Source organism: Lampetra fluviatilis, chromosome 7 (assembly GCF_964198595.1).
Source record: "Lampetra fluviatilis chromosome 7, kcLamFluv1.1, whole genome shotgun sequence".
NCBI classification, from domain to species: Eukaryota; Metazoa; Chordata; class Hyperoartia; order Petromyzontiformes; family Petromyzontidae; genus Lampetra; species Lampetra fluviatilis.
In genome coordinates, this window is record NC_136281.1 from 7,740,260 (window position 1) to 7,755,159 (window position 14,900).

The window sequence follows — 14,900 nt, forward strand, 5'->3', positions numbered from 1 at the left end:
TCGATATTTTCTGGATCACTGCTCGGCTGCCTTGGAGTATGAATTATCGACATAAGGCATTACCACCACAGTGTAAGGTACACCGATCCATACAATAATATCCTATATTAATATCCTACATTATTGGAATATAATATCCTATATTATTGTACCCTGTATTTCTATAATCCGATGAGATGGATATGGCGTGCTAAAATAATTCCGGAATAGTGTTCCAGAATGTTCCAGGGGGAATAAAGCTCTGGTTGTCAGCGTGCCATTTGCTTCTTGTGGGCTGGGGAGAAGGCATGAGAAGTGAGGACAAGGGCAGTTATCTGCCCTTGAATTTAGCACATCTTACCTTTGGAGTCCGTGCGGATTTTCCTGTGCGCGTATCCCTGATGCTGGTGATATCCAGACACTCCGTCTCCTGGAATGTAATAGAGAAACGGCTTCATTACATTAACAGCAAAAAATATAGAAAGTAGACATTTTCACTGGAAATTGTGCACCATACAAGGTAAACATTCACCGTGAGCTGTAAGAACATCAAGGGCTTTATTAAATCACGGCATGACTATGCAAAAAGGCTAATTATTTGTCAACTTTTATAAATACCAATTCACTTTAATACTTTAGCGGATTCTGTTATTAATAGGTAAAGAGGCAGCCATTGCTCATGCCACTGTTAGCAGAAGAGCCTCCACCGTAGGGAACTCTAGAGAGCCTGAGAGAACCGTCTCTCGAGGGTATTTTGGTCTACCCTTCCCGGCTGGCCAGATATTTTTGAAAGAGGTGCGAGAACTCACACTTTATCTGACCACAAGCAAAACGCCGATTGACTATATTGCTGGGTGAACCTGAAACAGGGATATGTAAGAAACTTGCCCATTATTTCATCTGCTGCACCAGGAGATCGTCAATATCGTGACCTCTGAATTGCATATCTAGTGTGCTTAACATCAGAGGGAATCAACATAGGGGATTCCATAATAAAAATGTATTATATACAGCAGCGGTCCCCAACCTTTTTGGCACCAGGGACCGGTTTCGTGGAAGACAATTTTTTCACGGACCGGGGGTTTGGTCATCATTGGGTCTTTCGCCCTTTTCAAAGAAGCTCTCCAGCGACATTTGTTTTTTACTCATTTTGGCTAGGGGTTAGAGCTTGTGGGCTTACCAAAACTGCGACAAGTGCGCAGTGCGGGAAAGAGGCACGGACGGAAGTGGTAAATAAAATCATGGGCGGGTCACGCGTGGACTCACAGTAACCTCCTGCTGTGCGGCCCGGTTCCTAACAGGCCACGGACTGGTGCCGGTCCGCGGCCCAGGGTTTGGGGACCCCTGATACACAGTACATACACTTATCATTTGGTCAATGCAATACCAGCCAAATGTAACTTCTACTCTGGAGCTGTTGTATAATTCTATCTTCTATTTACTGTATTGAGATTTCGTTGCTGTGAGATAATCCCATTGCCTAAATGAAGACTTATCCCCAACAAACATCAAGGTGGACCTGCACTAAGGGCAGGCAGCATGTGAACAGGTCAGGCGAGCAAATCACGTGCACAGTATAGAGGGGATTAAACTATACTTCCATGGCCTGAGGTTGTTTAGAAACACAACATTCAATAATAAACGGCTATGGCACCTCAATCAGGATGCTATGTTGTGTTCCTGACTGACCTGCAGCTTGTTACCAATTAACTAATCACCTTTGGGACGTTCTTAGGTTATACTTATTAAATTCACATCCTACCTTATTCTCATTGCCGGCACAATCTATTATATCCTCATTACAGCCCCCCCATTATTTACGGATGTATAATAATTTAAGAGAGCCGCTGAGTGCTGACAAGGTGCAGCAAGCTTAATGAAGTTACGTTTTGGCAAAGCACTCAACGTAGCTCTAGAGTTCGCCGACGTGCTGGAGTGATTCCACTTATCAAGAAAGGCCAATATCGCTGACATTATATATTAACTTGTGTGTGATAGTATTACGCTCGAGCACGTATCACGTGTGTACAGCCCGTTTTGTAAATACACTGCTGAATGAGGGCTTTCCCTGTGCCTGGTGTGGTCAGTGCAGTGCAAAGGTGGTGGGGAGTTCAAAGCCACAATGGATTTTGCTGCACTGCACTTTAATGCCCACAACTCTAACGGACACTAGTCTTTTAATGCATGGTGGTCACTCATTCAAGCATTATCTCGGTTCAATCCTGCTTAGTTTCTGAAATATGATGGCATCGGTGTATCATGGAAGTTTTCGTCATAGGCATTTTGCTAAATTGCGAATTACATTACTGTATTGTAATTATATATATTATATTGCGAATATTTTAAATGCAAAGTGCAGATAAAGTTTTGTACCGTAATTATTTATTCAGGAACTGTTTTATTGCATTCCACATCATTATACAGTTTTAAACTTTATAATTTAATGGCATATAAATTGCAGTGGTAGTTTTTTCTGAGTTTCTTGCAATTCGTTTTTTTTTATTGAAAAACTAAAATAATATATAATTTTCTCCGGTAGATGTAGCATACAAAACAGTCCTGGGGGACGGATGGGGGAAAAGTGCAAATATCTCAAAGAAAATACATTTAAACAGCAAGTACAAACATTACTAATGTTTATATCGCTGCATGAACTAAAGTTTCAAATTTCTTCACATTGTCTTAAATCGAAACCATTTAATTTCAGTATATTTTGTTCTGTAGCTATTTATTTCATTATTCAAATTATATAATGTTATTTCATTGTTAATATTATATATTGTTATTTCATTGTTAATATTTTCTATTGTTATTTCATTGTTAATATTTTCTATTGTCATTTCATTGTTAATATTATATATTGTTATTCATTGTTAATATTATATATTGTTATTTCATTGGTGATAAAGATTGGATAACTCATCAAATAAATAAATAATTATTCCTTTTACTTCCAAGAGGTCGGGAACACATTTACATGTATTCTCTCTGCTCCAAAAATCTATTTACGTCCTAATTAAACGTGCTGAATCACCAACCCAGCTGATAGAATAAACTTTCTAAACCCACTGAAATGAATGCCATGAAAAAAAAATGTTAATGCTTTTTTTCATCGTAACTTTTCCCCAATTTTACATTCCAGTGTGCTATCGATGTCTTGTGCTGTGACAGTGAATCCATTTGGAAATATTGCAGAGCAGTGTGACCCTTGTGCATCCAATAATTTACACAGTCGGGTGCAAACCTTCCCATAACACTTCTCTTGCGGTGGGTGTTTGTCGCATGACAATTCGACTGATATTTTCAGAGCTGGAATTTAGCCAAATTAAGTAAAATATCTCGATCAAATTTAACGTCTTCTTGGTTCTTTCGGTAAAGTCACGTAGAAGGAAAATAAAAATAAACATTATTAAATAATTCTCACGACGTTTCGACCACAACGCAAGCAGCCGTCCTCAGGTGAAGAACAGGTCTGTCGGAAAGACAGTGTCTGAATGAACACCAATCTGCTTGCGTTGTGGCCGAAACGTCGTGAGAATTATTTTATTATGTTTTATTTTATTATTTCCCTTCTACGTGACTTTACCGAAAGAACCAAGAAGATGAATCCCTGCAGTCACGAAAGCTTTAAATCGAAATTCAAATCTAACGTGATTGCTTAAGAACCGGTTTAATCCTAGCTGGCTGACACACGGAGTTGATCTTAGTCGTACCAGCACAGCACACTGACCTCTGAGAACCACCTGGAAACCTTCAGTAGGCACTGATTTACCTCGGATTTCAACCATTTGCCAATCTTTGTTAACATTTAGAGTTTTAATTTGAAGGGGCTCGCACAAGGCTATAAATAAAGGACTATACGTCGGACATATTTAATACAGTACAGTGGCAAACATGTTAAATGCACGTGCATATCGACTACAACTGATGGGAAAACAACATAATAAATAGTACCCTATATCAGTGAAGGCAGGGTTGTTGGTCGACTGAGATTGTGTAACAAACTGACAGAGCCAGGTGCGGGTTTTTGGTTTGGGGCTTCAGGCTGTAAATTTCCTCAAACAATGGCCATGCGCTGCTGCCTGCAGCCATCCTCCTGCGGAGTACTTGTGTGTGTGTGTTAATAACGGGCAGACAACATTTGAAACGTCATGATTTAATTCATTTTGTTTTATACCTACGTAACTTTACCGAAAGAACCAAAGAGTATGGATCCCTGCAGGCACGAAAACTTCAAATCTAGATTTGGAGTCAAATTTTGCAACATGCATATGAGAAGTCGGTTTCAGCTGTGTACAGGCAGCACGCTACGGTAGAGGAATAACAGTGTAAGTTGGGCAGATGATCAATGGCAACAGCAACTGAAAATGCAGGACAGGCAAGGTGAGTGGCTGTGATGATTCTGAAGAGTTGTGCTCAGACACCCTGAAGTCAAAGTACCCAGGACTGTATGTGAGATTTGTTCACTCAGCACCCAAAGTCTCACCGGGAAGTACATAGAAAAGGGCAGCAAGGGGATTCTGTTGAGAGCCAAGGGAAAACAAACCTCCAAAGCAAGCAGCAAACTTCACCAGCGGCAATAATGTACTTTCCTTGGGTGACAATTATTTCATCAAGTCACCATTCCTTCTTGAAACCCATTGCAAAGGTAGTGTGAACTGTGCAATAATGTTGTTCCGTGCTCAACGCTGAACCCTGAAACCAGGGTGGTGTAATAAGAGTCGCAATGAATAAAAAACAAAATACGTAATACGTTAGTGGATTCCATAACCCAAAAGGTAAAGGTGAAGCCCTGCCAATGCTCGTTGAACTTATTTTGAACCGTACGTAGCCAACGGTGCTAATCGAAGGTGTTCATGCCACTGCTGGCAGAAAGGCTTCCCCACTCGAGAGAACACTTCTGGAGGGTATTTTGGTCGACTGTTCAACACTGGCCAGATGTCCTGGAAGAGGTGGGAGTGCCCACACTTCACCCCACCGCACACAACCTGCCGATCAACTAACTGTAAGAGTTACAGTGGAAGCTATGTAAGCATGCTATTAAAATGAATTTCATAGACGTCATACTGACAGATTATGGGATTTTATATTCAATTATAGCTTTGAAAAACACATTGCTCATTCAGATGAGGCTATACCTGAGACACCGATATTATTCTATACTAATTGCCAACCAAATCCTCAATCTGACTCAACACTCTGAATGGTGGTATAATTCATAATACAAAAATATGCATTTCATGTCTTTAATGTTAACGGTGCTGGAGGTCCTTCCTTAGAAACGCTCTGCACAGCTACATAAACAATATCCAGCGGCACTACGATCATCATTCATTAAACTTCCTTTGAACTCTGTACCTGCAAAACGAAATAACTGTTTTCTAGGCAGGTGGGCTCAGTGGTAGAGCGAGTGACTCGCAATTGAAAGGTTGGGAGTCCGAATCCTGGTTGGGGGTTGATGCAGCCCATCTTCATCCCTCGGGGGTCGATAAAATAAGTACTACTTCATGAGAAATTCAACTCTGGTTGTCCTACGGACAGATTTACCCCACCATAGGAATGTGGAATGTCCACTACTGGCTCAGGGCTCTAAAGAGGAGATGAGCACAGCCTGAATATCTGAGACGGACGAAAACGATCGTTGTACCTTCTTATTGCAGATAATTCATTTGTTGATAATCTCACAACCTCGCAGCAGGAGTTTAATTATAAAATAAATCAATGGATAGGAAAAGTAATGTGAATATGCTCCTTAAATGTCAGATACCCTATTGGGATTTCAATATCGTAGACAATGGCTGTCGTAGTCACTTTTCTGCCAGAAGGCATAACAGATGGAGTGCCATGCATTTACATTTGTGTTTTTCCTCAAAGGTCATGTTTACCTTGGGGCTTTAACCTGTCCATTACGCGTAGAGTCTGCTTTTTGTATAGCATATTTTTTGTCTGCGTGAAATCCAATGTTGTATGTCCAGAAAGCTTTGGGCATTGCCGTAAGCTACTGCAGCTCAGTGTGTGTAGTGCTCAACAACAATCTAACATCTAATATCTTTATAAGATAAAGAAAAAATCATGAAAAAGCCCCATGGACTTGCGTAAGTAAATTAATACACTCTGTATTAAACTCTCCAGAGAAAAGTGTCCTTCTGATTACAAATCTGCTTTACTGGTAAAGGAACGTTGTTCACTGCTATGCTTTCCTCCAGCAAAAGTCCCCTTTTTTCTACTTTGTCCCAAACCTTACCTTGCCCTTCAAAAATATTTCAGGCTAATTCCAAAATACAGTGGCCCTTAAGAACAACCATTACTCTATATGTGTAGTGACATCATGGATGTCACTGCGTGGTGCCGGCCCGGGAGGGCCGTGGCACATGATGCACCGTCATCGCGTACACCCCGTCGGTGGGTGTAGTACCAGCCCTAGCGGGGCTTGGTGAGCGCTGGGATAGCGCGGGCACCACGCATAGCGTGTGGTGCGGGCTCCCACAAGGGGGAGTGGGAGAGTGTCAGCCCAGGGGCAGGGTTGCCCCGGGCCATGGCACTCTGGTTGACCCCGTAGACACGTGATCCGGAGTGTCCATAGAGAAGGCCCCAGGTGGGGGGGCTAGGGGTGATCACGTGTCCAGGAAGAGCTCCCGAGGAGGGGTCGAGGGGGAGCTGGAACGCTCGAGAAGGCGGGCGGGGCCGAGGGCAGAGCGGCCCCAAGGGGGGGGTGGGGGGGATATAAGGCGGGTCCCTGAGAGGGACCGGGGTTCTTTGTTCTACAAGCTGGAAGCTCTACGTCCTACGAGGCATCAACGCGTGGTCGGGGACCCAAGTGAGGGCCCGACCCTTCGTAGCTGTAACTCCTACGCATAGAGTCGTTAGCTGGGTGGTCACCACCCGAGGCTGTATCTGGTGAAGGGGCAGTTACCCCTTCGTGTTAACGTGTTGATATTACAATAAAAGTGTTGCCTCTAAAGAACAACGTCTGCGACTCAGTTGGACTCACTACATATGTAATAAAACCTTGCAACCACGAATGCATTTTAAAAGCTAAATTTAAGTGTTATTTTTTTGAACATTTGAATGACATAATTTGGCCACACCGGGGATTGATAAGCAATATTATAGCTGATGAGGACATTGCACATGCCAATTGAGAATTTATGAAAACCCATAGGCTACACAATCTGGATTAAAGCAACTATATTCAACGAAAGAACACAAACGCTAATAAAATATACATTTGCTGTATTGACATTTTCCAACTTAGTCTTCAGTTGAATCTTAACTTAAATATTCCAATTCTAGATGTGCACAACAATATAACTCTGTAAGGTATTTTTTGTTTAAATTTAATTAAGTTCCTGTAGATGGAGCGGAACGTCGGACATTGTTCGGAAGAACATGCGGTACCGCCTGAAAACACCTCGGAGAGGCATGAAGCACAATCACGATGACCGACATGGCAGCGTTACTGAGCAAAAATGACTTAATGACCATATCCAAAGGAAAATCATATTTTCCAACTCCAGTTGCCAATGTATTGATCTTTGGGTGACAGTTCAAGTGAGAAACATGTTTTTATGAGCATTCCAACATAAAGGATAGTTTCCGTAGCAGTCTTGCTAGCAGATAACTTTACCCACCTTTTGAGTTTCCAATTGTTAAAAACACTAGTGTGACTATCGTCATATTTTATACACGTGGCTGACATTGAGTGAAGTAAAGCATCTAAATATTGCCGCTACATGCTTGTGCATGAAAATACACAATTTATTTTTTTATTACACCAGGACTGTGCTACTATACACCAGCAGAAATCTGGGTTAACGCAGAATGAACGTAAGAAGAAAACTGATTAAGGCATTCAACGGACTGTTATGAGAGATGTTTACATGTAAATGTAATACGATTAACATAATATTTTATGTATTTTTGTAACCATGTTAGTAAGTTTGAGTGTGAATCCACATGGACACAATCGTCTTAGGTAGCTTATTTTCTGCATAAAGCTACCGAACATGTTAAATGTTCTAATCCAATAATTAAATTCTGAAGACAAATCATGTGGCAACTGAAATGCGACTGAAGCCACTTTCATTTTTCAATTAATAAGTCATAGGTCTTTCTCAAATTACTCATTACCAGTAATTACTTATTACAAGTTATTACAATGCGTTTAATCTGGCGAAACGTCGAACAGTACTCAGATTGTAAATGTTGTGGCTTTGCTCTCCAACACACCGGTGTGCTGTACAGGTAGTCCCCGACTTACGATGGTCCGACTTAGGATATTTTGATCTTACGATGGCGATAGCGATATGACAAAATTGTAAAATATTTTACATTTCGCGCGGCAGGCAAACGCAGCAGCGTACGAGGTACGATATTGTACGTTGGGACGCTGCCGGGATGTACTGTACGCATCTCCCGCCTCGTGTGGTGATGCCTCTCACTCTCACCAGCGGTCGACGGAGTTAAGTTGTCTCAGTGTTAGTGCGAATATTGGTGGGTACAGTACAATATACGTTACGATACGTTCAATACATGTATGATACGTAGTTTTAGCGATTTCATTTTAGGGTTATCACCAGAGGTATGGACTCGAGTCATGTGACTTGGACTCGAGTCAGACTCGAGTCATGAATTTGATGACTTGCGACTCGACTTGGACTTGCATAACAATGACTTTGTCCCACCTCTGGTTATCACGATACATACGTTCAATGAATGTTAAACGTTTTTATAGCAGATAGGATTGTTTCCTGAAAAAGCTTTCTATGAAATTGCAGTTCATATAGGTAGGCTAAGAATTTATCTTGTTTTTTTACTTTAAATTTTACTGTGCAATACGGTATTGTAATTAATAAATACATACAATATATAGTTTATACAGTACGGTACTGTAAATTGCTCTGTTTTGCTAAATTATCACCATTCTTTAAGACTCCTGGGTAGGCTAGGCCATTTTCGACTTACGATATTTTCGACTTACGATGGGGTCGTCGTAACGCATCTCCATCGTAAGTCGGGGACTACCTGTACTAGTAACGAATTGGCACGTTTTGTTTACGTGACAAACCTTACTAGTTGGCTGTGTCGGGTGGTGACGGGTTTAACGACACATTCATATATTTACGCGATCTAACCCAAACAATTCTGTGTTATGGATGATATTGGTCACAAAAGCCTACCACGTGTTAAACCAAATACAAGGCAGTTTGTTCATATTACTTAAATCACGTACAATTTGCCAATCAATCCCATAAAAAAAACACTCAGTGTTTTCTTGCTCACATAAAAAGCATCGAGTGACTGTCATCACCAATGCCAGCTCCAAACAAGGTGAAATTTCCACATTCCCATAATGAGGGGCCTATTGTGTTCACAGGATAAAAACTTTTACTGGTAGGAACCACCTGGGAGGGGTCGGACTGGGTGGAGAGGGGAGGGTGGGGAGGGGCTGGCTGGGGAGGGTGGGGAGGGGCTGGGTGGGGAGGGGAGGGGCTGGCTGGGTAGGGTGGGGAGGGGCTGGGTGGGGAGGGGCGGGTGGGGAGGGGCTGAGTGGGGAGGGTTGGGCTGGGTGGGGAGGGGCTGGTCACCCCGTGGTGCCTTTATAAAACTCAACGTTTAACCTACTCACGCCGGCTTGTGCCCGCCCTCACAGTCGGGCATATTTACGGAATACACCACGCCGCCGTTGACCCTGGCCATTGACCGAGCAACCCAACGTTCCTACCAGCTCCCTCCGCAGGAATGTGTTAAATCATCATCAGCAGCAGCTCTTCTTCTTCCTAGCGTTGTTCCCGCTGTGGCGCAGGGTCCGCTTTTCGGCATTGTCTTCTCCATTTGGCTCGGTCCAGGGCATCTTCAGGGGATGCGTTGACCGTCTTCATGTCTTCCTTTATTCGGTCCATCCATCGCTTCTTCGGACGCCCGCGTGGACGGCGGCCCTCTGGCTCAATACGCAAGGCAGTCTTGGCCACTGATGACTCTTCACTTCGCATCACGTGGCCGTACCACCGAAGCCTTGCCTCAAGCATCTTGTCCGCAATGGGGGCCACACCAAGTCGCTTCCGAACGTCTTCGTTCCTGACACGATCCCATCGAGTGAGCCCGAGGCTCCATCTGAGCATCCTCATCTCCATGGTGTGGAGAGCTTGTTCGTGTACAGTTGTGGCTGGCCAGCACTCGGATCCATAGAGTGCCACCGGTCGGACGATGGTCTTGTATATTTTTCCCTTCAGCCTATCCGGAATTTTCCGATCACAGAGGACTCCGGTGACTTGCCTCCATTTCATCCACGCCGCATTGACTCGTGACCTCACATCAGTCGTGATGCTACCATCTGAGCTGATGGTGGAGCCCAGGTACTTAAAGTCCGTCACTTTCTTCAGATCTTCTCCGTCAACACTGATGGTGCCGTCGGTTTGGGGGCCACACTCCATATACTCCGTCTTTTTGATGTTGAACCTCATCCCGTTTTCGTCCAAACGTTCCTTCCACAGGCGCGTTTGTCTTTCCACTTCTCCTCTCTCTTCATCTGAGAGGAGGACGTCATCCGCGTAGAGAATTGACCATGGAAGGGGCGTGTGCAGGTCGGCAGTGATCGTGTCCATGCACAGGATAAACAGGAGTGGTGACAGGGCCGATCCTTGGTGCACTCCAACGCTGATGGGAAATGGCGGTGATATGCCCACTGCACACCTGACTGCACTGGTGACGTTCTTGTATAGGAGTTGCACCCAATGCACGTAGGTTTCAGGGACTCCATGGGATCGAAGCGAGTGCCAGATGAGGTCGTGGGGGACCCTGTCAAATGCCTTTTCAAGGTCGAGGAACGACACGTGCACAGCTTGGTTCTTCTCTCTGTGCCTCTCCAGCAGGAGCCTCGCCGCGAATATGGCGTCCGTAGTGCCACATCCTTTGACGAAGCCGCATTGGTTGGGTGATAGGGTGATGATGTTTCTAATCCTCGTGTCCAAAACTCGCTCAAAGATCTTCATCGCATGACACAGGAGCCGGATTGGCCTGTAATTCGAGCATTCTGCCACGTCCCCTTTACCCTTCCAAATTGGAACCGTCGTGCTGGTCGACCAGGCTTCTGGGACCTCACTGGTGCTCGTGATGGTGTTGAAGAGCTGGGTAAGGAGGGCAGCACCCTGCCTGCCAAGGATCTTCCAGGCCTCAGCAGGGATATCGTCCGGGCCAGTCGCTTTCCCATTCTTCATTCTCCTGATAGCTTGTTCCACTTCGGTGATGGTGATAGGTGAAACCGGACCGAGGACGTGTTCAGCGCTAATAATCGGTGGGTGGGGAAATTCCTGGTTGCAGATTCCAGAGAAGTAGTCGCTCCAGCGTTGAAGGATGGCGGGCGGGTCTCTGAGAGCGCTGTGATTCTCATCCTTTATGCATTTGACCTGACCAATATCCTGAGTCGAACGATGGCGTGCCTCTGCCAGTCGATAGATCTTATAGGCACCTTCTGGGGTGTCCAGTTCGACATACAGTTGGTCGTATTGAGCTAATTTCACCGCTGCAACTACTCGCTTCGCTGCCGATTTGCAGTTTCTGTATTGTTGGTAATCCAGATCTGCGAGCGTTTGGCGCCACTTCTTGAAAGCTAGCTTCTTCTCTTTCACTGCTAGCTGAACTTCTTCGTTCCACCACCATATTTGCTTGTCAATGAAGTGTTTTCCCGGCTTAGTTTGCCCCAGTGCTTCCATTGCTGCTGTGCACAGTTGGCCGGCGAGATCTTCCCAAATCGCATTCGCTGGTCGGTTGGTGTTCACGTCAATCTGATTAAAGGCTACTCTCAGCTGATCCTTCATCAGCAGCAGCTATGCCCAAATAATCCAGAATGTACCTGATCTAATCAAATCCTAGAAGATAATCAGGTTTGAACCTGGATGTTGCTGGGGCAGTTGTGACCACACGCATAGCAGGTTGGCATGGGCAGCTGCAGCGGTGCAAGGTGGTCAGCTGAAGGATCCGTTGTCGTACTGTACTTATATGCTATACTCGCACTTGTGCTCATCTATGTTGTTCCGCTTTCTGTCTCGCAGCGAAATTCCCAACGTGCACGATTGTTACATTTGATTTGTCAGTGTGAGTTCCGTTCCTGATCACTTGCAAGACACTTGAGAGATGGACATTGGAAGGCCTTCCAGCAGTGGATAGAGAATGACTTTGATGATAAGTCATTTGACTCTCAATTCCATTTCACATTTGCTTGGTTATGGTAAAAACATGCAAAATAACCCTCGAAGCTTTATTTATCATTTAAATAATTTGAAACGAGCATGCACCAAGATTTTGCTTCATATTGTTTTATTTGCACGTTTCATTTATAGGCTGTTATATACTGGTGGGGAGGTGGTAAGGGAGAAGTGGGGGAGGAGGTGGAGATTGGGAGGATATGTGTGTTGGGGGGGGGCAGAAGCTTGTGCAAGCTGTTCTTTACATAACTACATTAACTTTCTTTAATTTGTCAAAATTGCAACATAGTTTATATACTAAGCGACCTCTCACGGTCTTTCCATAACGTCTTAACATGTAACCTACTCCAAACATTTGTCCCCAGTTAAAATCGGATTCGCCCTAAATGCATGGAAATAATTTGACACAGCACCCATAACCACTGAAATAAGAATGCTTGATTAAAACACTGATGTGTGTTTATTGTTGTAACTGTTGACGATGAAAAAAAGCAATCCTAGCACAAAGCAGCATATGGATGCACATGCAATCAGGGAATCATTTCACACCTCTGATTAGCACAGTTGGCTACGTACGGTGTGAAAGATACATACTAAATTTAATTTCACATTTTGTAACGTATTTGTTGCGCAAGATTAAAAAAAAATATTCACAGATGTGCACAAGTATGTATTAGAATGAGAATCAATCATTGCATTGCCCAGTCATATAATGTACTCGGCAATGACACACAATGTTTGCTTTGTGATTGTATATTATGGATATTTTTTGGTCTATAATACCGTATCTTTTTCCACATTTTCAATAAGCAAATCACTGAGAGATCAGCACATATAAATCATTAAAAGCTCATTGTTTACCCAAGCTCATATTTAGTGTATCTTGATTTTGATGAAGACATTGTTTTTGCATGTAAGTACTCTTGCTAAACAACTGAGAGATCAAAAAAATGTCAATCATCAAATTAACCATTGTTAACAGGCGTGGCAGTCAAATAATGGAACGAATCAGTTGGGAGATGGAGCAATGAAATCTGCTCGTGTGCAGGTTATAGTTGGATTATTACATCGTAGGATCGTGAAAGGTGGTGGGTTGGGGAGGCCTTCATTCATTGACAATGGCTAATGATGATGATGATATATAAAGATGTCGGATTTGTTTTTCCTTAAAAAAAGTAAATACTGCATATCAGCATCGTCATCATCATCAAGTAACATAGTACTGGATTTCTAAATCATTATGGTGATGTAAAAATAACACTTCTGCTGCACGGGAAAACTGTGTGAATTGCTCAATGCAATCTATGAACAAAAATGCATCATCTTGGAAAAACGCTTTGAACCTGGTAGAATATAATTAGAGACCAAAGGCATCCCACAAGGAAAAATGTATTCTTAGAATATGGGATTAGCAATGAATTTTTAGCAAAGGAATTTTATTTCACTCAAGAGTTTACTTATCTGGTGACAGGTATGTTCCATAACAGAATGGATACTTCTTTGTTCTACCGAACTGCAATCGCAATTAGCATGGTTGGCTATGTACGGTGAGAAAGAAGTTCAACATACATACTTACAAAGTTACATTATGCATGCTGTTACAGTGGTACGAAAACAAGAATATGAAGGATTTCAAACTACAGTACTGCAACAAAGGTTGCTTGAAATATAATCATCAGCACCAGCAGCCATGGCCTATCTACTGCTGGATAAAGACTTCTCTAAGTCATCACCATCCCTCACACTCCCACGATGCCACTGTCCATCTTGCTCCTGTACGCGAGCTAATCTTATTGGCATGTCTCCATCGTAGTCATCCTCTCAAGACATGTTTTCCCTGCTTTTGCTGCCATTCTGTCACCAGCCTCATCCATCAGACATTGCCCCTTTTAGCCACGATGTGTCCTGCCCAAGCCAACTTGCTTTTCTTCATCGCCAATTAACATTTGGTCTCTGATCTGTGCGTTTCCCGTTCGTCTGTCGGTGCAATTCCCAGCTTCCATCGCTCGATACTTCTTCATGTACTCATATTTTCTTCAATTTTTGTTCAATTCTCTTTCACATTATCCGTGGTCATATTCTTGGGTCTTTCGGTAAAGCCACGTAGATGGGTTCAAAGAAAATAACAAAAAATAACAAAAAAAACTACGACGTTTCGATCGCAACGCAAGCGGTCGTCTTTGTTATTTTTTGTTATTTTCTTTGAACCCATCGAGGTGTCTTTACCGAAAGACCCAAGAATAAGAATTCCTGCAGTCACGAAAGCTTTAAGTCAAGAATTATCCGTGTTTCTGATCCATTAGACCACAGCAAGTAATACGCACCGACTGAAAACAAACAAACGTGAGCATAAACGTGTATACGAGAGATACCAGGAAAAAAATAAAGGTTTAATCTCTCCGTGAGCTTTGCGAAGTATTAACAATTGGTTAAAAAGCAGCAGGCACACTAAAAAAGCATGCATTATTATAGAAAATAGACTCTTCCCCCGCAGAAGCATCTGCAAACGTGCGCAGTACCCTTTTAGTGCAGCACGTAATGGCAAAATGTTCATTATTATACTGTACACGTAAAAGCGGAGCGAGTGTGTCTGCAGAATACTAACCCTTCTCTTTCAGATTCCTCCAAAAAGCTATTGTCGTTTCGATTCAAAGAGAGGCTCGGTAAATATGCGGGTAAATCCATTCTTTTCCTCCACTGCTACTGGTATTGATGACA

General features: G+C 43.2%; 1 protein-coding gene across 2 annotated transcripts in view; it reads right to left on the reverse strand.

The window, feature by feature from the left end:
• PLCB1 (phospholipase C beta 1) overlaps positions 1-14,900 on the reverse strand; it is a 183,850-nt gene that overhangs the window by 142,112 nt on the left and 26,838 nt on the right. For both annotated transcript variants that reach the window (XM_078858355.1, XM_078858354.1), the window contains exon 3: positions 341-409. In XM_078858355.1, the coding sequence (XP_078714481.1) occupies positions 341-409 (69 nt within the window). The remainder of the gene's footprint in view (positions 1-340; positions 410-14,900) is intronic.